Source organism: Myotis myotis, unplaced genomic scaffold (assembly GCF_014108235.1).
Source record: "Myotis myotis isolate mMyoMyo1 unplaced genomic scaffold, mMyoMyo1.p scaffold_m19_p_1, whole genome shotgun sequence".
NCBI classification, from domain to species: Eukaryota; Metazoa; Chordata; class Mammalia; order Chiroptera; family Vespertilionidae; genus Myotis; species Myotis myotis.
Window position 1 is genome coordinate 97,776,579 of NW_023416313.1, and position 26,511 is coordinate 97,803,089.

Sequence of the window (26,511 nt, forward strand, 5' to 3'; positions counted from 1 at the left end):
GTAGACATTTGGGGGGGACACCCTCCATACTTAAAACTAAAATTGTTTGTACCTGGAGCCTTTTGGGGGAGGAGGCTGGGGGACGGCTCCCTAACCTTCACTGTTTATCTCTCCACAATGGGTTAGAGTTTCAGTAATTGCCACATCCCATCCTTAGGAGGTATCACCTTTCCGGGTGGAGCTGAGGCATGGGGAGTGCTGACTCATGCTGCAAGAACCAGGTGGTGAGGACAGAGAACTGGCCTCCTGGTGCCTCCCGGGCTGTGAGGCGGGCTGATAGGTGAGTGAGCCCCTCCCAGCTCCTGAGAGGGGGTGGGCAGGTGCCAATTTAGATAACAGAGGATCTGAGAAAGGATTTGTGATGCTGTACACGACTGCAATCCACCTTCTCCGTGGCCATTTGCTGGGGAAGAGGGTTATTTCCGAGAGTGCCCTGGGGAGAGCAGGCAGCTTTCATTTCGTGCCGTGGCCTGGTAACAGCCTCCCTTACTCATCATGAGATAATGTCCCCAGCCCACTGCAACATGCAGCTTTTTATCTTAGAAAAGGACAGAACATAATGCTGGATGTGCCAAGAACGGGTCATTTCAGAAGGTGGTTTTTCTGCTGCTTAGGGTCCATTTCTCTCTTCCCATTGTCAGTGGAGTTAAGCAAGGACTAACACAACCCGACGGAGGTTGCCATGAGGGCCAAACAGACTGCAACTCAGGAGAAAAAAAAATTCAGAAGCACATGTCCTATGTCACAGCACTGCCTGTCAATCATCAGAACCACGTGTAACATGTATGAGCATCACACTGTGCCAGGGGCTGGCTTGCGTAACCCTCACCAAAAGCAAAAATAAAAACGTGGGACTACATCAAACTAAAAACCTGCACAGCAAAGGAAACCATCAAGAAAATCTGAAATGAAAATACTTGCAAATCATATATCTGATAGGGGGTCAGTATCCAAAATTTATAAAGAACTCATACAACTCGCCTTGACTGGTTTGGCTCAGTGGATAGAGCGTCGGCCTGTGGACTCAAGGGTCCCAGGTTCGATTCTGGTCAAGGGTATGTACCTTGGTTGCGGGCACATCCCAGTAGGGAGTGTGCAGGAGGCAGCTGGTCAATGTTTCTCTCTCATCGATGTTTCTAACTCTCTATCCCTCTCCCTTCCTCTCTGTAAAAAGTTAATAAAATATATTAAAAAAACAACAATCTGATTTAAAAATGGGCAGAAGCTCTGAACAGACATTTTTTCAAAGAAGACATAAGGTGGCCAGTTACCTGAAAAGGTGTTTGACATCACTAATCATCAGGGAAATGCTAATCAAAACCATAGAAGTTATCACATCATACCTGTCAGAATGACTATTACAAAAAAGTTAACAAGTGTTGCCCTGGCTGGTATGCCTCAGTTGGTTGGAGTGTCATCCACTGCACTGAAGGGTCTCAGGTTTGATTCCTGGTCAGGGCATCCGACTTTTCATGATAATGAAGAGAGTGAAGATGGAAATGCTGGTGGGGCCCACCCACCTGTGAAAGCAGCCTTTCTGTCCGGCCCTTCCTTAGGGGTTTGCCGGGGTAGCTGTTCTCTGCTGGGGGGACCATCCGTCTGCCTAGGAGTCAGGCCCCGGCTTCGCTGTTCCCTTTGGCTACAGAGCCTGGTTGTGGGAGGCGCCCAGCCACCCAGACCTCTGGGGTGTTCACATAATGTTTCTTTCTCTCCCTCTCCCTCTCCCTTCCTTTCTCTTTAAAATCAATACAAAATTATCCTTGGGTGAGGATTAAAAAAATAAAAGTCACTTGGCTGGCATGGCTCAGTGGTTGAGTGTTGACCTGTGAACCAGGAAGTCATGGTTAGGTTAGATTCCTGGTCAGGGGATATACCTAGGTTGTGGGCTCAATCCCCAGTGTGGGGCATACAGGAGGCAGCCAATCAATGATTCTCTCTCATCTTGATGTTTCTATCTGTCCCTCTTCCTTCCTCTCTGAAATCAAAATTATTACAAATAATTAAATAAAAGTCAACAAGTGTTGGCAAGGATGTAAAGAAAAGGGAACCCTTGTGCACTGTTGATGGGAATATAAATTGTTGCAGCCACTACAGAAAACAGTATGTAGGTTCCTCAACAAATTAAAAATAAAACTATCATATGATCCTTCAGTTTCACTTGTGGGTATTTGAGTGAAAGGAAAACACTAACTTCACCATGTTCATTGCAGCCAAGACATGGAAATAATCTAAGTGAACACTGATGGAGGAATGGATAAAGAAAATGTGATATATGTGTATATTTTATATTTAATTTTATTTTGCCATAACAATGAGTGAAATTTTGCCATTTGTAATATGGATGGACTTTAAAGGCATTGTGCTAAGTGAAATAAGTCAGACAGAGAAAAACAAATACTATATATGTGATAAATCTCACCTATATGTGGAACTCAAAATAACAAAAATAAAAACCCCAAACACCAAACTCAGATACAGAGATCGGATTGATGTTGCCAGAGGTATGGGATGGGAGGTGAGCAAAACAGGTAAAGGAGGTCCAAAGCCACAAATTTTGAGTTATAAAATAAAGAAATCTGGGGATGTGATGTATAGCATGGTGACTATACTAGTTGTTAATGATGCTGTATTGTATATTTGAAAGTTGCTAAGAGAGTAGATCTTAGAAGTTCTCATCACAAGAAAAAAATGTATGTGTAACGATGTGTGGTGATGGATGGTAACTGGACTTCTTATCATGATCATTTCACAACATATATATAATCTTTATCCTGTATACCTGAAACTAATATAATGTTATATGTCAGCTATATTGCAATAAAAAAAGATTTTGATCACAAAGATTTTCATTATGTGCTCAGTTAATGAGAACTTATTCACACAGTCACAGAATTCCACACTTTAAGTATAAACTCATGCTCGGCCTCCAAACCAGGAGATCAGGGTTCGATTCCTGGTCTGGGCACATGTCTGGGTTGTGGGCTAGATCCCCAGTAGAGGGTATGCAGGAGGCAGCCAATCCATGATTCTCTCTCATCATTGATGTTTCTCTCTCTCCCTCTCCCTTCCTCTCTGAAATCAATTAAAAAAATATATATATATAATTTCATGTGTTCAGAGGTTTGAGCACAATTATTTTTTTACTGATTATAAATGTAGTATATGTTCATTAAATAAAATCCAGATAACTGATAAACAAAACAAAATATCTTATATATTCGTAAGTTTTATTAATATATGTCAAGATATTAATATATGTATTATGTATATGTGTGTATATATATTTACATTTATATATATTTACATATATATATATATATGTATAGTATTCTTACATGCAAAAATAATGATACTTTTTAAACTACAGGTGAAAATGAGATATTTTTAAAGACTTTAAAATGGCTTTTCAGAATTCCAATGCAACATATTAGTAAATAAACCTTAAGAAAAAATGACTAATACATTTTGAAGAAAATATTTTTAATGTCCAAGTAAAACTGATGACTTAAAAAAGAAATGTATTCCTACTAGGGGTTTTCTTTGACAGAGTACATCAGGCTCAGAATTTATTTAAAAAAAAGAATTTAAAGACTTACCTGACATTCATTTCTGAAACTGAAAAGAGGTCCTTTAGAGTTGTCCTAACTAGTGCAAGAATGCACCCTCAGCAAAAATGAGGCCACTCTTACTCATCTGTCCACATCCTAGTCTCCTATACACACTGAATTAAAACGGGTGCTTCTAAAATGAACAATTTTTTGTTGTTGATACTTTATGTACTAAAAGCAGTACTCAGGAACAATCATCATGTCCAAGACATGAAAGAAGTTTCAGTAATCAAACAATACTATAGAGGGAGGAGGTTGTTACTTTCATTGTAGCTAGTGTTGGAGGACATCTAAGTGGTCTGTTAGGAATTAATAAGACCTTGAGGCAGCCCTTGTATCAGTTATTCAATAATTCTAATGCCATTTTCATAATCACCACTACACATAAAACCCTAATTTTGACAAATGCTTAAAGGAGGAAATCTTAACGCCCCCTCTAAGACCCGATTCCTTTCCCCCAGCCAGTAAGTTCTGCCTCTGTGTGTCCTCTCAGGCACCAAAGTGGCTTGGGGCAGAAACTAGGCTTCCTCACTTCACAGAGCTGTGTAATCCTTGGGTAACATGCTTACCTTCTTGGAGTCTAAGTATTTCTGTAAAGTGGAAATGAGGACTAAATGAAACAATATGCAAAGCACCTATTACAGTGCCTGGCCCATAATACATACTAATGTCAAGTATGGCTTTGTACCTACCTTTGTTAACATGTATCTGACTGTATTTCAATGATATGATTAAAAACATTTCCAATAGGCTGTGACCTGACCAAAGCCTGGGAACAACACATAATTAGTTGTAAGTCTTCCCTCAGTACAGTACCTGGTACCTAGCTGGCACTCAAAAAGTGTGTTGAAGGAGTGAGTCAACTGAATAAGACAATGAGATGATTTTGTAAAATTAGTGTAGGTAAAAGCTGCTGTTGTAGAAAAAAGTAATTAAATAAATCTTAAAAAATGTGAATAAGAAGTTGACTACCAAAATATATTTAGATGAAGTACTTCCTTTGGGTAGAGATATTCCTATAGCTGGGCCATCAGAGCGACGTCATGGAATAAGTGTGCTGATTTCACAAGACAGCACAGGTACCATGGTAATGGACAGTCCAAACATGAGACTCATCAGATTAACCATCCCATAAATTATACATTTACTTGCAGGCCTAATTTTATAGCCTATTATCAACCCTTCATTCCCTATATATTATTTGTTTTCTCTTAAGACAGATGGTCAAGATAATGAGTTTATCTATCTTCTAAGTTCACTCTTTCCTCTGTTATCTGCTCAGTATTCTCTAATTCAGTGTTTGTGGGGACATAACTACCATGAATATTGAGAATCAACTGCATCTTAAGCTCGCCCTCTCTGTTGAGTTCCAGATCTGTATATACAATTGCCGGCTGCGTATGTGGATGCTCCATAACACTGCAAATCCGACATGTTTACAAATGTAGCCATCACCTTCCTTATCCCTTCCCCAGTCCACTCCCTCAAATAAAGATCCCTCATCCTAAACCCCTTGTCCTCAGAATAACACCATCACTCACCCAGTTTCTCAAAGCAAAAAGCTGAAAACCATCCTGGAGTTTTCTTCTACATGTTCCCCATTCAACAGACTGGCAAATCCTGACTGATCTCCAGATTTATTTCATTGTCCTTATTCCCTCTGCCACTGTCTTACTTCCGGCCTCTTTTATTCTCTAACTTGAATGGTGACAGCATCCTCCTAAATGACCGCCCTGTCCAAGTCTTGCCTCCCCCCACCCCCACTCCCCTGATAATACAAGGATTCTTGTAAGGCATCAATTTTATTATATACCTACTAGAGCAGCGGTTCTCAACCTGTGGGGCGCGACCCCTTTGGGCGTCAAACGACCCTTTCACAGGGGTCGCCTAAGACCATCGGAAAACACATATAATTACATATTGTTTTTGTGATTAATCACTATGCTTTAATTATGTTCAATTTGTCACAATGAAATTGGGGGCCACCACAACATGAGGAACTGTATTAAAGGGTCGCGGCATTAGGAAGGTTGAGAACACTGTACTAGAGCCTCGATGCATGAAATTCGTGCAAGGGGCTTGGCCCTCGCAGCCGCGGCAGCTGCTGCTGCCTCAGCTTCATCTGGAAGGTAGTTTAGCCATCCGGTCGAATTAGCATATTATGCTTTTATTATTATAGATTATTATAGATATTTCTACACAGAGTGCACTATTTCTGAAGCTGCTTCCTCAGAATCCTAATTTTTCCTCACTTCCACCGGCCTGTTCCGTTATCTTTCCCACAATGCTGTCAGTGATCCTTCTAAAAACACTTCCCTGCTTATGTACAGCTTCCTATCACATCTACACTAAAAGGCCCATGAAGTCCTACATGATGGACTCATCAGACATGCTCCTGCCTCAGGGCCTTCGCACTTACAGTTTCCTCTGCCCAGAATACTCTTTCCTCAAAAGGCTACAGAATTCACAACATAAATCCTCCTGCCAAAATATCACTCCTCAGAAAGGCCTCCCCTGACATCCCCATATGAAATCACACCTTCCTCCTCAGCGTGCTCTCTGTCGCTTGGCCTGCTGCTTCTGGGACTCATCAGCCACTGACTGTATCTGTCTACATCTACATCTGTTAGCTTTGCCATGTCTTCCCTGCAAAACAAGAGCTCTATGAGGGTTAGGACTTAGTGTCCTTCACTTTAATGTCCCTGGCACATAGCATAATGTCCAGCATGTGGTTGGTAATCCAGTTTTGTTCAATGGGTGAATAAATGCCTAAAATCTACATGGCTCCGTATGTCTTAAGGATTAGCTCCAAACTTTCAAATATCTTCCCCTGCCTATCTCTGGTGTCATTTTCCACCTCTTTTTATTTATTTACTAGAGGCCTGGTGCATGAATTCGTGCATGGGTGGGGGTGGGGGAGGCAGGGGAGGTTGGCCGCCGGCCCCAAGGAGGGAGCGGGCCCTCAGCCCCCCATGGGAAAGGGGCCGCATCTGCTGCCACCCACCCCTGGTTCCCTGTCCCAGCCCGGGGCCCAAAGGCCCTGGTGGGGTCGGGAGAGGAGGTGACAGTCACCGGGCCGGGCACAGAAGGAACAGATGCCGGACGCAGACGCCACCGTAGGAGCCCCGCCACCGTGCGGTTCCCTGCCTCCCCACCTCCTTCTCTCGCAGCCGTGTTGCCACCGCGTGGCAGTTGGCCCCTGGGGAAGGGAGAGGATGGGAGCCAGACTAACCCTTGTGTCGAGGCTGACTTTGAATAGATTGCAGCGAGGGAGCTGCTCTGCTATGTAGGAAACCCTGACCCAGAAGCAGGTCTCTACAAATGGCTTAGCACCGATGGGAGCTAGGTGGCCGGGGGAGGGGCCACAGGAGGTTGGCTGTGGGAGCGCACTGACCACCAGGGGGCAGCTCCTGCATTGAGCGTCTGCCCCATGGTGGTCAATGTACGTCATAGCGACTGGTCAACCAGTCGTTCTGGTTGTTATGGTCACTTAAGCTTTTATATATATAGATTAAATTTTTTTAAATTTATTGATTTTAGAGAGAGAGAGGGAGGGTGGAAAGAGAAAGGGGGAGTGAGGGGAAAGGAGAGAGGGAGGTCAATTTGTTATTCCACTTACCGATCTTATGGATAAATTCATTAGTTGATTCTTGTATGTGCCCTGACCAGGACTCGCAACTTTGGCATATTGCGATGATGCTCTAACTTACTGAGCTACCTAGCCCATCTCTCTTTTTTAAAAAGCCATTCACTCAACCAAAGTAAAGCATCTATTTTTTCAGAAGTCTATTGTTGAAAATCCCTTTTCACCCTTTTCCCTTTTTTCCTGGCTAAACCCTATCATGCAAAGCCAGGAATTTTTTGAATCTGTAGACACTGAAGCTCACAGAAGTGAAACAACCACAACCAAAACATTCATGCTGACAGCCTGTGGAATTTTTAACTCAAAACTATCATAACAGATTCCTCATGCCATGAAGTCACTGCGACGGCAGCACGAGCTGCCGGCAGCACGCGTCTCTTTCTTCTCGGCTCTATGACACATGGAATTAGCATCCTGTTGGATCTCATTGGCAGCCTCAGGGAGACGTGTTGAAATAGCTGAAGTTCATAAGCAGCGCACACTTACCTAGGCTTGACCTTGTGTTGGACCTTTCTATGATTGCGTGCTTACTGGGGTTATTTAACACTGAGCGTTTGGCCAGCGAGATGTCAGCAGTGACCCTTGTGATGGATATCCTGTTGGGGAAAAAGTAACAGAAGACCCTGAGGTTATTAATTGATTAAAAACAGACAGAAATCCATGCCTCAAACTCATCTACGTATGCAACATATATATTATGACCATATTTTCAAACAAAAAAAAAGTTAGGGTACTTGCTCATTCATTACTTTTATCCTGTACTACTTAACTTAGCACTTACTGGTTCTTTGCCAAGTGCCAGGCATGTACTAAGCATTATCTCATTGCTGGGACTATCTCATTACATTATCCCCGAAACTCTAGCAATGAGGTTTATTATCAGGCCACTTTTGTTGATGAAGAAAATGCCTCATAGGTAGGTTTTTTCATTCAAGGTTACATATTAACTAAAAATGATGAAGCTGGGATTTGAACCCAGGCTCCTTGAGCCATATTCAGCCCTTGTGTTATAGGCCCTCCTGTAAGTATGGTGCTGTGATTGGCATGAAAATGAGTAAGAACAAGATTAACATGGTCTTTCCTCACAGAGCTGAGTCTAGTGGCAGAGATCAGCAATAAAGAAGAAAATAAATTAGTAAAGTGATTAAAGATTAAGATGACTGTTGTGAAGAGGACACAGAGGGTGTTGTGACAGTAGTTGGGGGGAGGGGTCATTTTTGTTAGGGTAGAAATGAGAACAACAAAATTTGCAAGCTAGAAGGTGCAAATTACTTAGACTGGAGATAGCTGAATATACCAGCCAGCAGCAGGAACAGGTGTGGGAAAAACTAGAAGGGTCACAATGCCTTTGAAGAAGGTGGAAGGGAGACTAGAAACAGGAAGTTTGGTTAGAAGTGTTTCAGAGTTAGAGCCCTCCACCTCCCGTCTGCTACATCAAGTCACCAGGTGACCATCCTTTCCCTACGGCTGGTTTAGACTCTACAGGCAATAAAACAGAGGGTCTCTGAGGGGACCCGAGACAGAGCAGAGAAGACATATTATTTGGAAAAGAAAGGATTCGAAAGGGAAGATTTTTCTCTGGGGAATCTGACCTCCAAAGAGGAAAGACCCAAAGGTAATGACATTGGTGGTTTTCTACACAGATGTCCGGGGAGGCTGTCCTACAAGGCAACAAAGCTGACAAGCTCCACCAATGGGCACAATTTCCAACTGATTATTTCAAGTCCCATTCTTAAATTTGAGCACTGCAATGTTCACTGGGCATTCTTAGGCGAACCCCTCACATGAGAGACCAAAACAAACAAAAAACCAACTATTAGTAACATTCAAAGTTGAAAGCTAAGAAATGAGTATAACTATGTAATAGGACAAATATCAATTTCAAAAAAGAAAGAGATTTTGGAAATTAAATATATAACAGTAGAAACAAAAATTCCTAGCTCTTCTTTTGAATTTTATATACAGAATGGCTATCATCAACAAATCAACAAATGACAAGTGCTGGCGAGGATGTGGAGAAAAAGGAACCCTCCTTCACTGCTGGTGGGAATGCAGACTGCTGCAGCCTCTGTGGAGAACAGTATGGAGTTTCCTCAAAAAACGAAAAATGGAACTCCCGTTTGACCCAGTGATCCCACTTCTAGGAATATGTCCCAAGAAGCCAGAAACACCAATCAGAAAGGATATATGCACCCCATGTTCATAGTGGCACAATTTACCATAGTTAAGATTTGGAAACAGCCTAAGTGCCTATCAGCAGATGAGTGGATTAAAAAACAGTGGTACATCTACACAATGGAATACTACGCTGCTGTAAAAAGGAAAGAAATCCTACCATTTGCAACAGCATGGATGGAGCTGGAGAGCATTATGCTAAGTGAAATAAACCAGTCAAAGAAAGATAAATATCACATGATCTCACTCATTTGTGGAATATAATGCACAACATAAACTGATGAACAAAAACAGATCCAGAGACAGAGAAGCATCGATCAGACTATCACATCTCAGAGGGAACGGGGAGGGTGGGGGTAAGGGGAGAGATCATCCAAAGGACTTGTATGCATGCATCTAAGCATAAGCGATGGACACAGACACCAGGGGGGTGAGGGCATGAGTGGGGGGGGGGGGTGGAGGGTAATGGGGGGATAAGGACACATATGTAATACCTTAATCAATAAAGAAAAAAAACACACACAAAAGAAGAGCTAGAAGATAAAGTTAAGGACATCTTCTAAAGGGTAAAACTGAAGTGACAAAGATGGAAAATAGAAGAAAGGTATGAAAATTAGAGAGTTATCTAGAAGGTTCAACTTCCAAGTAAAAAGATGTCCACAAAAAAGAGAATAACAAAATATAAAACAGGAAACTAAAAAAAAAAAAAAAAATCCAGAATTAAGAGTCTGACTTTTCCAAATTGAAAGGGTCCATCACAAAGGTTGAATGACATGTCTACATAAATTTCATGACACTGGAGACAAAGCAAAATTTCCAGAGGAAAAAACAGGTCCCATGGAGCAAAAAGACTTAAAAATTCTGAGGGGAAATTATTCCAATTAGAATTCCATTACCACTTTAACTATCAATTAAATGGGAGGGTGGATTAACAACATTTTAATTTATTTTTTTAAAAAAAATATTTTATTGATTTTTTTTTTAGAGAAAGGAAGGGGGAGGGATGGAGAGAGGGAGAGAGGAAAGAGAGGGAAACATCAATGTGAGAGTGAAACACCAATCAGCTGCCTCCTGCACACCCTGACCAGAGAGAGAGAGCCCATTAGCTGGGCATATGCCTTGACCAGGAATCGAACCAGCAACCTTTTTGCCCATCCAACTGAGCCACACTAAGCAGGGCTAAAGACATTTTTAGACATTCAGGTCTCAAAGACAGTTTTTATGTACTCTTTCTAGGGAAACTATTAGAGGATGTTGTTGACTGAAATGACAGGGTAAACCCTGAAAGAGACCAAGGGAGCTCCAAAAGAAAAGGTGACAGCAAGCCCAAAGAGAGTGACAAAGAATGTCCCAGAATGGCGAGTGTACACCGGCACAGAGGGCACCCATCCAGATGGTAGCAGCCCCGAGCGCTCCCAGAAAGATTCCAAAGGACAAAGGTGAGAGACCGCCTGGTGCATCTGAATCTACTCTGAGGAGATTCAGACAGCTGGGGGAGGATCTGGGGCTGAATTAGTGCCAAATACATAGAAAACTAAGCAAGTATAAAAGGTGAAATGATTTATCTCATAGTACCACAAACACTTATGAAAGAGTAATCACAGTGCTTGACATGGCCCATATATTATCTATATGGCTACAATACATACTAAAAATGGAGCCAGCCAAACATACCAACTTACCTGTTGAGAGTCTAGAGCAGTGGTTCTCAACCTTCCTAATGCCTCGACCCTTTAATACAGTTCCTCATGTTGTAGTGACCCCCAATTTCATTGTTACAAATTGAACATAATTAAAGCATAGTGATTAATCACAAAAACAATATGTAATTATATATGTGTTTTCCGATGGTCTTAGGCGACCCCTGTGAAAGGGTCGTTCGACCCACAGGTTGAGAACCGCTGGTCTAGAGTAGGAGATGTGTATGCAGGTATGTGTGAGAGAGAGGAGGACTGTGCATGAGAGCTACATATCCTCATGGGAGAAATCAATGGGTAATGATTAAGACTGAAAACTCAAGAAGCAAATTAAGTATGTTATTGAGAGGTAAGGAGTAAACACTGAGAAATAGCTAATGTAGTTAACATTGGTTGCCATTGGGATAGCAATGCATTTGGGACCAAGTGGAAAGGGATGACTGGATTTTGCAAAAAATGTATCTATATGTCATACAGTCAATCCTTAATGAGTTGGGACCAATTCATGGAGTTTCATATCTACTATCGCCTTCATGATGCAGAATCACTCCATTTCTCCCCAGGTTCCCCCGTGCTACCCCTCTGTGGTCGATGCTGCCTCTACCCCGCCTCTGGCAACCACGGAGCCCTATGGGGAGCCCTATGGATGCTGTGGGCAGGGCCTTCTAGGCGGAGGAAGAGTGAGCACCCAGGTGCTGGGCCTGTACTAGTGCAGCTGGGGGCACCCACGCGCTGCTGATGACCAGCATCTGGGTCCTGTGGCTCTAAAGAGGCTGCCGTGCTTTGGGCACTACCCTGGGATCACAGTGGGGACAAGACAAGAGCGCCTGAACCCCTTCAGCAGAAGGACGGGTTTTCTGTAACAACACGTTGCTCTTTGTCCCCAGACTTTTTCCTTTCTGCACGTGGTGCTGTCCAGCCCGGCGCCCCCTGATCTGCGTACGTGACGAGCTCTGTAAGCGGCGTGAAACGGGCCACCACACGATTTCAACTCCTTAACGTATGCTTGGGGAACTGTCGTTACTTGAATTTCCACCGGAAAAAAAGTCCTAAGGGCAAAATTCTGGGGACAATTCAGTTTAGAGGAGTAGTTTTCAACCCTCCTTGTACATCAAAATTGCCATATAAGCATTTACAGTTACATTAGGTCCCACCCTAGAGATTTGGTTGCAATTAGTCACGGGTGGAATATAAACCCTGGCTTTTTATTTCATTTTTAAAACACTGTAGGTGATACTAATATGCAACCATGGTAGACATCCACTAGTTTAGAAGGAGTTATCTCACATCCAAGGAAATTTTCCACCAAATAAAGTGATGTAATGTTTCCCAGGATTATTGATTTTTGATTAAGATCCCTTCGCACCAGTTTCAACATGTACATATCCCTATAGCAATGCAGTATGAACTCTAGACACTGCAGTGGCAAGAGCTGACGTTTTCAAAACACTGCAAGGACAACTGAACTCATCACCGACAGTAGCCTTCCTCCTCGTCCCTGATTTCCTTGCTAATTTACCTGTCCTCGTCCTACCAGGTGAATTGGGAAATTGTTTTGTTTACATGACACAGCTGATTAGGGTCATGCAATGTAAGTGGGCTACTCTGTTGCACACGAAGAAAGGAGAATGGTTTGCCACCACTTCTTTGCCCTGGCACACTTAAATGCTGTTTTAACACTAGGGCCATGCTTCTGACAACTCCCAGGGCCGCAGCAAATGAACGCAAGTAGGTTTAAGGACAGAAAAGAATTTCTATCTAGAATCTTTTCATCACCAACACTTCGTTTCATATTTTCTCCCTCTTGGGTTTTTAAAAATTTATTTAAAAATCATTAATGTTGAAAGTATTACCAATGTTCCCCCCACCCCCATTGACTCCTTCTAGCCTGCCTCCACCCCCTCGCCCCAGGCCTTCACCACCCTATTGTCTGTGTCCATGGGTTATGCATATATGCATGCAAGTTCTTTGGTAGATCTCTTCCCACACACCCAGCCCTGCCTTCCCTCTGAGATTCATCAGTCTGTTCCATGCTTCTATGTCTCTGGATCTATTTGGTTCAACATGTATTTTGTTCATTAGATTCTACATGTGAGTGAGATCATGTGATACTTGTCGTTCTCTGACTGGCTTATTTCACTTAGCATAATGCTCTCCCAGGTTCCTCCATGCTGTCTCAGAGGGTAAGAGAGCCTCTTTTTTTTACTGCTACATAGTATTCCACTGTGTAAATGTGCACAGCTTTTTTATCCACTCATCTACTGATGGGCACCAGGGCTATTTCCAGATTTTAGCTACTGTAAATTGCACTGCTATGAATATAGGGGTGCAAACACTTTTTTCTGATTAGTGTTTTGGGTTTCTTAGACTATATTCATATAAGTGGGATTACTGGGTCAAATGGCAGTTCCATATTTAATTCTTTGAGGAAACTTTATACTGTCTTTCATAATGACTGCATAGTCTGCATTCCCACCAGCAGTGAACTAGGGTTCCCTTTTCTCCACATCCTCACCAGCACTTGTCATTTGTTGATTTGTTGATGGTAGCCATTCTGACAGGTGTGGGGTGATACCTCATTGCGGGTTTAATTTGCATCTGTCTGATGATGCTCATCAAATGCTCACTTTAGAGAAGTGTCTATTTAGGTCCGTTGCCCATTTTGTTTGTTTTATTTTATCTTTTTTTTAAAATATATTTTATTGATTTTTCACAGAGAGGAAGGGAGAGAGATAGAAAGTTAGAAACATCGATGAGAGAGAAACATCGATCAGCTGCCTCCTGCACATCTCCCACTGTGGATGTGCCCGCAACCCAGGTGCATGCCCTTGACCGGAATCAAACCTGGGACCTTTCAGTCCGCAGACCGACGCTCTATCCACTGAGCCAAACCGGTTTCGGCTTATTTTATCTTTTAACATGACAATTCATTCAAAGTTGCACTTGAAGATAACCATGGAAGATGCTGCGACATAAATGGCAAGCCAGTGGCAGCGCCTTCAAGTCCTCAGGTGCCAACATCCAGTGTCCTGCCTGCAAGGATGCCCCCACACACCCAGGGACCCACACACAAGGGGCAGGGAATTGTGCAATAACACAAACATTTTGCTAAAAAGAACATGGAATGGCCATTTGCCTAGGACAGCTTCCATGTCGATATAATGTAGTTGAAGCCGGAATTGCCCCCAGTGACCATGGTCCCGGCTGCTTGTCAGCACGACTCCAAGGAGTGCAGACACGACCTGTACATGAATGAAGGCCCGTGATGGTCAAGGCTGGAGGTCACAGGTGCCTTTGCCCATTTTTAAATTGGACTGTTTGTCTTCCTTTTGTTAAATTGCACGTGCTCTTACATATTTTGGATAAATTTAGTTTATTTAATAGATAATTAATGAGTAATTCGCTTTTTCCTTTTAGAATTACGTCTTTTGAGAATTAGTCATACCTGATGCTTCTGCTGACTTCCCACCCTCTGTTGTTATCTTGGCTTGCCAAAAGCAAAGACACTTAATGATTCAGATACTCTGAAGGTCTTGCCAGGAGTAAAAAAAAAAAAAAAGTTAAAATTGTCTCTGGCTTTTTGAAATTCTGCCTTATAGACTCTATTACTTCCTTGGAGGATCTTTCATTGTGATCACAGGCTAGAAAGTTGAACTCCAGCTCTGTGAGTCAAGATGAACCAAGGCAGGCCCGTTAATAAAGCCACATGGAAATGACTTCTGGCCAGAAACAAAAGATACAACCTGCAGATATTTTGTTTCTGCATTTCTTAAGTGAAACCAGCCTGAATGGCTGATATTTATAACACGGGTCCAAGATACACCCTATGGCTGGAATCTGTCTTCCAAATTAGAAACGCACTCCGGTTTAAACAGAAGTGGGAAGTCAGGAAATTCCATCCTGTTTCCCCATCTTTGGCATTTAGGAAAGGGCAGCAGGTTACCTCAGTCACGGACAGCGTGGTGCCTAGTCTAGCAGAATTTTCTGGGTGTGCACGCTCATGGGACAGTTCCAAATTGTGATAAACGACAGAGCCAAGAATAAAGAAGTGAAAGCTAAACGGCCCAATTAGAGGCATGTCTTTTATACTTGGCCTGAGAGCCTTGGAACAAGCCAAAGGCCCAAGGATGAAGCTGTGTTTCCTGGCACAAAATAAAATGTATTTCATAAAGCAACGGAAAACAAAAATGTCCAATTAGGAGCATCTGGTTAGGTAGACTTTGATCACGAAGTCTTTTTATACCTTGAATTGTGTTTTCCTTTTCTGTCTCTTTCAGTCCTTTGCTGGATTACTAACCACACTTGTATCTTCCTATAAAAAGTTTCTCCCTCTGTCCTTGCCTCCCCTTCCAAAAAGTCAATATAAATCAGAAATGGTTGCAGAAGCAGGTGTGGCCAAGGGAGTAAGTACTATATTAAGAAATCTAAAAGAACACTGAGAGCCACAGATGCCATCTATTGTACTTGTATTGTTAGGATAGAAGAAGAAAAGGAATGTGGAGAAGAGAGGCAGCACATTTACCTTGTTAACAATGCAGAAATACTCACCCGCCCTGTATTTGGAAGTTTCCATTTTAGATTCCTATCAGAAGCTGGCTTAACCTTTCCTATGGCACCCACTGGTTATCTGATTCAAGGCTGCCTTTCAATAGACTGTGAGTAAGATCCTATCTGCTTTTCTCCTCACAATGCCTGGCACAGAGCATATGCTCAATAAGTATTTTTACAAGCAAGTGGAGGGGAGAGAAGAGGAGAGGAAAAGGAGTAAGTCCAAAGTGATTAACATGATACAGCAGACACGGCCCTGGCCTTGTTACCAGTCACTTCCTGCCTACACTTGACTTGAGGAATGTTAAGTAACTTGCCTCTCATATATGCTGTGTCACATCTTGATGTTGTCACACATTTTACACCCTCTGGTGGACATGCCCCTTCTCTTCCTAATTCACTTGGTGGTGAAATCATAGGTTCCATTAAAAACCCTTCCTGGGTGTTGGCGTCCCTAAATCAGTGTACGCCTTCCTCTGTTTATGCTCCCTGCACCTTGGACACACACCCGCTGAGCTGCCTTTTCATTGACTGTATGTTTCACTGCTTGAGGTTTCAATTTATGGTTTACACATGGGCTCCTTGGAGGCAAACACGGTGAGTGGCTTCAACATCTGCATTTTTCAGCCCTGGCCGGGCAGCTCAGTTGGTTAGGAGCATCGTCCCAATACACCAGTGGCTCTCAACCTTCCTGATGCCGCCACCCTTTAATACAGTTCCTCATGTGGTGGTGACCCCCAACCATAACATTATTTTCGTTGCTACTTCATAACTGTGATTTTGCAACTGTTATGAATCGTAATGTAAATATCTGATATGCAGGATGCATTTTCATTTTTACAAATTGAACATAATTAAAGCATAGTGATTAATCACAAAAACAATATGTAATTATATATGTGTTTTCCGATGGTCTTAGGCGACCCCTGTGAAAAGGTCGTTCGACCCCCAAAGGGGTCGCGACCCACAGGTTGAGAACCGCTGCAATACACCAATGTTGCAGTTTCAATCCCTGGTCAGGGCACATACAGGAATCAACCAATAATGAGAAAGTGTGTGTGTGTGTGTGGTTCCAGAGACCAAACAAAGAATTTAAAAGAGGATGGTGTGTTCCACCACGCCAACTAAGAGGAGGACGGCAGATTCACTCGGGAATTAGCCTTGTGAGGGTCCTGACATGACTAGTGATCTGACATGACTAGTTTTGGGTGAGTGATGGACACATAACTTGTTCAAGGAGTTTTGCTATAAAGAAGAGAAAAATGAGACAGCTAGAGGGAAAATGAGGTCAACTCTTTTGTCGAAGGAAGAGATGACTACATTGTGTATGCTTATGGTACTGAGGAGAGGGGAAAGGGTTGTTATGGCTGTGCTGGGGGGGAGGGGGGTGGGGGGTGGGGTCTGGCATCCAAGCTGGTGGGTTTGACCACTGTTAACAGTAATAAGAGAACAGCAGAGCACACAGGCAAACATGCAGGTGGGAATAGGTGTGGTGGTGGGAACTCTTGGAAGTTCTCTGTCTCTATTTTCTCAGTGAAATAGGAAGCAAATTCATGGGGGACAGCGAGATGAACAGGGGATGTTAGAGGTTTGAGGTGAGAGGAGCTGGCATGAACGTTTTTAGAAGAGTAGAAAAGTAAATGGAAGAGGGATATTTAGCTTGATTTCTGGGCAGCGATGAGGGCCAGCTGACCATGAATTTGGGGCAAGACTACGCAGAAAGCACTTGGCCAATTTCAGCCTCTGGATGTAGGTGTAGGAACAATGAGATGGATTATCCAGGTCTGATGATGTGCCGAGCAAATATGACAAATATTTCTGGCATCAGATTGAACTGGACAAACTTATTTCCTGTCACCCCATAGACTTCAGAGGGTAGTTCTCTTGGGATCACCTGCCTGTCCCACCAGGTGTTGTCATTTTCAAGACAAAACCCACAATACCCAGGATTCTGAAATACTCACCGCCCTTCAAATCTGTGTTTTAAAAAATCAAACAATGCTTTTTGCATCATATCTGTGACCTGCAATTGAGGAAGCAGTAAGTTAGGAGACAATAAGAATATTACTATTACAATAAAACAATTTTACTCTTCTTAAGAATGTCTGAAAACCCGGGGTTCCCATTTGGAAGAAGTAGCACGTGAGATCAAATTTGTCTGTTCTGATGAGTTCTGATACAATGACAATTCGAAAGTCCAAGTTCCCTGAATTTATCTTGATGTTTTAATGACAATACACGACCCCACAGTGGTTCCAGTCACTCTCCATCTGATACTGTGTCCCCCCCCCCCCCCCCCCCCCGGCTGAGTAAACTGAAGCTAGCAGAAATCTCCAGAGCAACAGCCAAGAAAATAAAACAGGCCACAACAGGAAGCAATGTATACCACCGCTTGAAGAACACCACTCTTTGTGATAGGAGTTCTTTGAGTTCTAAATTCAAGAGTCAGGAGAGGGAGCTGGGGTCACAAAGCAGTTCAGCACACGAAGGTCAGGTGTGCGCCAGACAGCAGCTACCTACCTCGTACCCCTTCAGGGAAGGGCCCACCAAGACCACGGGGCGCATGGAAGGTACCACATCATAGGGAGGCGTGTGCTCTGTCTGCAGAGAGAGGAGAGGGCGTCAGGGGGTTGGCAGGCAGGGGGAACGTAAGTATTTTACGTAAAACCTGTCCTTTCCCAGCTCTGTGATCCGAGTCACTGGCTTTCCAGACGTTTCATTTTTTTAATTATTTTATTAACTCGCCTCTCTTCTACATAAACCCAATCAAAGACTGGTGGGTTTATTTTCCTAAAGTTTTCAAGTTATTGAATTGTCTACATTTTTTTCCCTCTCCTTAAGAAATGCTACTAACAGGTGAGTTCCTAAAGCAGAAGGTGCTGCTTTTGAATGAGAACTAGTTGGTAGAACAGATAGAAACATGCCTCATGCAGAATAGGTGCTTTAGGCTTGACTGGAAGTTAAGATGGCTCTTCAGATGCACTGGAGTTTTCTGAAGAGCCACATTTGCAGACCTAACATGGTTAAGTGCAGAGAAAAGAAAGGTTTCATTACCTTTGCTTGTCTTACCTGGATAAAACCTAACTTCAAAACACTGTACCTCATTACCAAGTACTTGAAAAGTCCTATTTTACTGTAAGGGTTTAACTTAGCAGGTATACTTGTCTCAGTAAACAGTAATCTGGACTTCTATTGACAGCTTAGAGGTTGATATTGTTGGATTTTTGGTTTCTAAAAAGGAAGGTTTATGTGTCTTGGAGGAAAGGTGGACAGTGTGTGATAATCGAGCCTGCTTCAGTGGCCTCAAAAAGTTCATCATTCACTTGCCTCTCTAAATGCTTCCAGGAGCACCGAGTAGTGTTTCTGTTACGTAACTAATCCAGGGAGAGGAGCTACATTTCGTAGCAATTTCTAAAACTTTCAAAACGTTCCAGCTTAACTGCTTAAAATAAAATAACCAAAATCAAAATTTTTCAAAAATTTTGAATTAGGAATATAAATTACATGCATTTTAGTAATAGCTACTATGAAATTTTATTTCAAGTCATTAAGTATTAGGTAACCACTAATTCGTTTGATTATATTAAAAATGGCTATTTTGACAGTAAAAATGTCACACACTGATTCTCAAAATGCATCTTTTAATGCAGAAGGGAGATATGGCTGTAGACCTGAAGTAACCAAATCATTGTGATATGAATCTTTATGCATTAAAGAGCATCTGGAAAAAATATTTCAAGAATTTCTTTTAGTCACACAGGCTAACAGAAAAATATTCTTTAAACTGTTGTAAGAATTTGATGAAGTGGTGTGCCAATGTGAGTATAATTTTTGCATCCCCCAGAACATCTTATTGCTGCTTAAAATTACTCATTGCAAACTTTCTGAATTTGATTAAATTTAACCTGCTTAAGAGGGAAATTAAAAATCATTTCAAATTCGAAAGCTTTCAGCTGAGATTTCGCTAATGCCATAGGTAAATATAATCAAAAGGGGAGAAAATATTACTTGATTGTGCTGTCAAGTTTTATTGCTTAAAATTTTGCCTAGTATTCAAAATCAATTTTAAAAGCCACAATAAAGATAGAATACATTTTTAAACAGAAATAAAACAAGACAAACATAATACAGTGACAGCACAAATGCCACACAAGCACCACTCTAAAAGCAGTCTACCACACGGAGAACACGCTTATCATTGACTCCCAGGCTGTTTCCTGTGTTTGAACTCTGCCCTCTAAGTTGACCACATAATCAATAACATAAGAAGAATGAATACCAGTGCCGAAGGCATCATAAGCATATTTGTTAAATTATTACAATTATACCACCTGGGATCATTCTGAAAATGTTTAGAAGCCACGTCTTTATAACGATGAAGTATGAGAATTCCTTTTCCACCAGTGCAATTAGGAATAAAAATTGCATGCATTTTAGTAACAGCTACTAAGAAATTTTATTTCAAGTCATTAGTATTAAGTGGCCCATTGTTTGATAGGTCTTCGTTTCCTTCGATCTATGACTGCCAGCTAGCAAAGGGTTACCCAATGCTGGCAGTCACCTTCTCAATCAATAAGGTCGCTACAGAAATTACCTTATTTGATGGAATACTGGTACTTGGTGATTACGACATCATCATTTTTACCTACCCTTTCCTGCTAACCTTATGTTGTTCAAATTCTTCAGTGGAAAAATTGTGATAAACATTTTTAAAGTTTTGGAATTTCAGAGTAAGGAGAGCTCAAGAATCTCACCCGGACTACCCTGGTTTTAGTGCACGTCACTGTTCGTGAAAGCCCAGAGCAGCTCAGCAATGCTGACTTTCTAGGATTGTACACTGTTCGTCACTTTTGCTAAGACAAGAAGATAGGACCACAAGAGATGGTCTGGGGCTTCTGTGTTAACACACACACAAAAATCCAGGTGTTTTAATTTTAGCCTGGAGTGCTCAGGTCTTTCATTATTAACATAACCATAATTTATTTAAAAAACAGCAACTTCACAGTTCAGTATCCGACACCTCATTGATGAGTTTAGAGTTCTGCCACAGAGCAAAATACTTGTGTGCAGAAGGGTTTAGGACGTGGAGAGTGCAGAGCAGAGTAGGTCTTCCTCAACATCTGTGTGGCATGACATACTGTGGTCGCGTAGGACATGGTGCCATCAGGAAGGATGACTACAGAGACAGCACAGTAGGCTGTGGAAAGTGGTGAATAAAAGACGGGAAGGAATGGAAATGGCTGGGGAGACCTCCTTAGAAAATATCGCTCTGAAGCTACCAAATGTGCTGAAAGGAACCAGACCTTGTCTGGAGTAAAGAGAGCTCAGGGCTGCCTAGTTTCCAGTCAGGGGATGAGGAGCAGCGCCGTGTAGTTCTTGGCTGGCCAGGGGCAAAGGTTCTGAGCGCGGCCACCGCCCCATCGTCCAGCAGGCGAGATGCGGGAATCGGACGGAGGAGGCACGGACAGCGGGAGAGGATTTATATAGGACGAGAGGAAAAACTCAGCAAACCGCCAGAACAAGCCTGCATTTTCCCACTGGTCTTGTTCATCTGCAGGTTTTGCACCTAATGGATTAGAAGTTTAAATACTGACTAAATTAAGACTTGAATCATTTTTTTTTTTTAGTACAAGCTATGTATCTGGATATCATAAATCAGAATCTAATATTGGTTTTAAAATGCTTGACTATAAGTTAAATGGAGAAAAAAGAAAGAGACAAAGACAGAATAAGCATGCACAAGAGAGGTGCATCAGGTAGTGTTGTCGGTGTTCGACATCCTTAAATGTTTCAACAAGTTCCCTTGGTGGTCGGTATTATTCCATCAAAAAGGATAAGTACTGTAATGGTGCTTTCACAGTCACCCACTGAATTTAGTTGGTTTGCAATGCACGCACTCAATTAGAGGCTTGGTAGGTTTTTTCCTTCGGACAGAAATAATTGTATTTCCTACAACTGCGGGCTTGAATGCTAATGATGCCAGTGGCAGGATAAACACAGCTTATGTCAATGTAGACTTACCGATTTCTGCTTCTGCTTAGCTACAGCAGCATGGAAAAGAAACAAAGAATAACAGAGCATGCATGTTATTGGCTTATCGAAGGACGCAGACAGTCAACAGGACTAGAATGTGACGCAGTGCAGTTGAGCAGGCGGACAGATGGGAGCTTGGAAGTTAATGTTACCTTCTTAAAGAAGGGCATTCTTTTCTCTTTGGAGTGGGGTGACGTTACACTGTTTGCACTGGGCTTAGGGGAGCGGTGGTTTGCTGGAATATCATTTTCTTCTGCATCTAAGCCAGTAGCATCTATGTCTATAGCTATATACAGACAAACAATTCAAAAATCATCAGGTAGACAGGAGAGGAAAAAGAGGTTATAAAAAAATAAAATGAGAGCAAATAAAATTAACCTTAGTAAAAGATCTATAATGAGTGCTCAGCACAGTAAACAAAGTAAAATCTAAAGGCAAAGCACATTAAGAATACAATATATTGAAATCGAACAAAACTGAAAGTGGCCCTCATGACGTCTATTTGCTTGATCAACTTTGGCACACTAGAGCTCAAACACTATTCTCAGAAAGACATTTTTACTTTGTAGTTTCAAACATACTATTGACATTTTCCATAACAATGCATGTGAGCATGGCACAGACCCTTCACTTCTACAGCATCTTCAACCAGCTTTTAAGTAATAAGCACCTCCACTGGGAACCTGTGTCACAGCGCGCGTCAGATTTCTCATTTTGCTGGGTTTTGTGTGAAAACCAGGTGATGTGCAAAGGTTCGCTCAAATGGCAACAGGCATTTGAAGGAAAGAGAGAATAGAAAAATCCTAAATCCAGACCACACAAAGCCTGGGGAAGGTTCCAGAAAGGGCAGGATTAAAATGATTTCAAGATGATAGGTACCCCTGATGGAAGGGCAGGTGTGACTGACGGCTGCTTGGGAAACGCTGGGCCCAGTGGTCTCCAAAGGGACACAGGGAGGTTCCAGTGGTTCCTGTAAAGCCACTGGGTTTGGTGCAAGGCGTGGGGTGGAAGGGCGCACAGACCCAAGAGAATATGCCTTCACTTTTCAAAACCTTCCACCCTGGAAAGATATCACTTTGAAATGAGTGCTAATAATAATAAAAAAGGCCCATCATGTCATCTTGACTATAAAATGCTTCCCTGTGCAATTACTACAGAATTTTATTGACTGGAAAGGATTTTAAAGATCATCTTCAACCCTCTGATTTTTAAGTTTTAAAAGATAAACTCTTAAAGAGTTTAAGGCAGTGGTTCTCAACCTGTGGGTCGTGACCCCTTTGGGGGTCGAATGACCCTTTCACAGGGGTCATCTAAGACCATCGGAATATTGCATATTGTTTTTGCGATTAATCACTATGCTTCAATTATGTTCAATTTCTAACAATGAAATTGGGGGTCACCACAACATGAGGAACTGTATTAAAGGGTCGCGGCATTAGGAAGGTTGAGAACCACTGGTTTAAGGGATTGTTCTTGGCAAACACTCAGCAGAGCCAGGACCCAGAGCTTAGCTCTGCCTCAGGGGTCCCTTCCTGCCCTGCACACTGGTGCTGCTTCAGGCGAGGCCCTTCCTTTCCTCCCTGCTCCCTATGGAGGGCGTGTCCCCAGTGTCAGGACCAGGAGATATCACAGGGTTGAGCTAGACAATTAATCTGTGGTTTAGATGAGGTCAAGTAGAAAATCTACTCACCCTGGAAAGCATCAGAGTATCCTATGACACGTTACCTCTAACAGAAACCACAGTACATTCAGATTTAAGCAGCAAATTACCCCCTTGAAATAACAGACAGCTCGGTGCTGCAAAGCCACTACCCTTCCCTGTGACACACAAGCTGAATTAGTGCTCGTGACAGCCGCTGCTAACCTTTCAAAGGACAGGAGGGCATCTGATAGGCGTCACGTTATTTTTCACTGTTGAAATTATTATGGATATTAGATGACTCAGCCTTTTGAAAAGTAGGAGCTCTTGTTTGTTCCTTTTCCTTTGATTGGGTCAAAAGCCTGCGATGACGTGTACAACCTGGCATTGTCTGTTCGGTACCGCAAATATTGGCTATCGCTGGCAGAAAGCCGAGGTGTGATTCTTCAGTGACAGTACTAATGGGCTGCGCTAATTCCAGGAATTTAGTTAGAATTACCAATAAACACGTCTTTCTCTGTGTTATGCATGCATATTAATGAATGAAATGGCTCAGCACATAGTGTGCAATGGAAACATTACAGAACGGGCCCAGGGGTTTGGGTCGATGCTGACCCTATAATGTTTTGCCTTGAGCCCCATCTTAGTAAGCATGTCATTGGTGTCTCCCTGGGTATGATGGAGAGGATCTGGGCCACTTTTTCACTATTCCTATACCATGTCTTACCCATCATCAGATAAGTGTCCCTTCTGGTGGTAAATTCCTGTGTACTTTTACCTTCATCACTCTCTATGGGCTTATAAAGTTCACCTTAACGGGTCAGTACCCCCTGAGGGCACCTTCCTGAACCTGAGATCTGCTTGCATGTCAGAGATGACAGGGCATGGGATAGCAAAGTCTGGGAACTGGATTTTATGGTTTATCTATTGATTCTACCTGCTGTGATCAGCAGATGAATTTTTTTTTTTTTTTAAGGAAGAGTGGAAATGTATAAAAAGGTTAGCTGTGACATTGCCCAGTTGCTGGCTACCCACACACACAGCCTGAGCCAGGTTTCAAATTTACCTGTATTTGATCACAAGGACTCGAAACCCCAAGTTGAAAACATTCTAGTTTACTAGTTCTGACTTTTAGCTCACTTAAATTGAAAGGCATCTGGACTCATTCTGAAACACAGAGAATTCTAAAACAGATGGCCACTTTCAAAACACATTAAAGAAGTGTACTACGACTGAAGGAGCATGTCCAATTCGTTTCAGAGCTCTATAAACTTTATTCGACTCGATGCTTCTCCTTACACTGAGAAACGTTACCCCTTTTTAATTTCATACTTATATTTGCATGCCTTATCAAACACTGGCATTTACTTGTGAAAAACTGCTTCCATCATTTTGAAATTAGTTTCTTTTATTCTTCCTCACTAGCATGCTTTTTGTTTTTGTTTTGTTTTTTAGAGAGAGAGCCTTGGGAACATTTTTTGAGATTTAGGTTTTAGTAGAATCTTGGACTCTTGGGTCAACTTGAGTGGCAAATTGGAGGAACACGGATGTATACATTCATGCAGTTGAGGGTATGCACTGTACAGCTGGCTACTTTGCCACTTCCCAGATGTGAAGTGGAAATATTTCCTTTCCCAAATCCTTCAGAACCTCCAAATACATTTAGTTTAGGCAGATGCTTATATTCTTTGGTCCAGTCACGGGCGAGGAGAATTGTGGGCAGGGCCTCTGGGAAGCCCAGGTGAGTATTACAACTGCAGGCCAATCCACCTTTGATTGCTTGGCAGCTCTCCCTCGAGGTGGGTGGGGGACCTTCTATGTAGAATTTTCACGAGCTTTATTTTAGACAAGTTGGGTTATTGATACAAAAATTATAGCAGGATTCTGACATACCTACAGGAAATGTGGTAGTTGGTTAACATTTACAATCCCCGCAGACAGAAGTAGTTTATATTCTTGGTATTCAGAAAAGTTATTCCAAAGTCCTGTATTTGTAGACAACTTGGGTGAAGTTTTAAATCACTTCTTCACTGAACTTTATTTTTAGTAATGACAAAAATGACATGTAATTTTACAAACACTGCAAACTTATGCGTCAAAATGCACCTGCTGTCATCCTGTCACGAGGAGGAGAAGCCACAGCATGTCAGCGGGAGCAGGAGAGCCTCCCTGGTCTAGGGAAGGGGGCTGGCACTGCGGGGGTCGGGATTGGGGGGTGGGGATGCTGCTTTATCACAAAGTGACGGAGCATTTCCACAACCCGGGAGCCGCGTTTCTACCTCTGAGGTCTCCTTACAGCCTTAAAAATACACAGGAAGCATATAAGGTTTACACTGGAATCCCTACAACCTCATACATTTGAGAAGGTCAGATAGGCTGCCTTTCTCCTGTGCCTTCAGGAAAATCTACTCCCCAGTGGGAAGGAAAGACATGAGCCCCACATACTACCTTAAAAAAAAGCTTCAATTTTCCTTTCAAGCATTCTATTTTACTCAATTTTGAGCAACGGAGGATTGCTTTAAATTTCAAGGGCATGGTTTCTGAAATCAATATGCATCCTGCAATGACTTATTTCTTGTTGTGTTCAGATCTTGCTCATGTAAAAGGTCTTATAGTTTTTACTAAGAAGCCTTTGATTGGTCTCTAAAAGCCACCACCATCTGAAATGGGTATGATGATTAGTCATAGGGGAGTCCTGTGAAGACACAGCAGTCATAGTGCAACTAGTTCCTGAACTTCATGAGGCGCAGTTCTCTGTATCTGGCCTCCTCTCAGCTTCCTAGAAATCAGATATGGAGTCATTTTGCTCGAATGACGGCCAGCCAAGCCTTCTAATCTTACGGTGGCGCTCAACTGTCTCTCTTAGCAAACTAGGACCCTGATCCTGGGCTTTCATGCAATTTGGCCAATTAGGCTCCTAGTCCTACGGAACCCAAGTTCTACACAGAATGGTAGAGCTGCCACATGGAGCAAATAAAAATTCAATTCAATTTGAATTTCAGTTAACCAATAAACAACTTTTTTAGTATAAGTAAATCTCACGTAATATTTACTTACACTAAAAAATTATTCATTGTTTACCCAAAATTTAATGTTAACTGCGTGTCCTTTATTTCATCTAGCAAGCCTAAGCATGAATCCACTACTTTATAGATTAAAAAAAAAAAC

General features: G+C 42.3%; 1 protein-coding gene across 7 annotated transcripts in view; it reads right to left on the reverse strand.

The window, feature by feature from the left end:
• The window catches only part of CACNB2 (calcium voltage-gated channel auxiliary subunit beta 2), a 361,380-nt gene that overhangs the window by 13,016 nt on the left and 321,853 nt on the right, over nt 1–26,511 (reverse strand). For 5 of the 7 annotated variants that reach the window (XM_036345595.1, XM_036345605.1, XM_036345632.1 and 2 more), the window contains 4 exons: nt 21,857–21,990; nt 18,192–18,272; nt 17,636–17,694; nt 7,738–7,847 (listed from right to left, as the gene is read on the reverse strand). In XM_036345595.1, coding sequence (XP_036201488.1) covers nt 7,738–7,847; nt 17,636–17,694; nt 18,192–18,272; nt 21,857–21,990 — 384 coding nt within the window. Of the gene's footprint in view, nt 1–7,737; nt 7,848–17,635; nt 17,695–18,191; nt 18,273–21,692; nt 21,713–21,856; nt 21,991–26,511 lie in introns of all 7 variants that reach the window. The other 2 variants (XM_036345615.1, XM_036345642.1) reach the window with 1 other exon arrangement.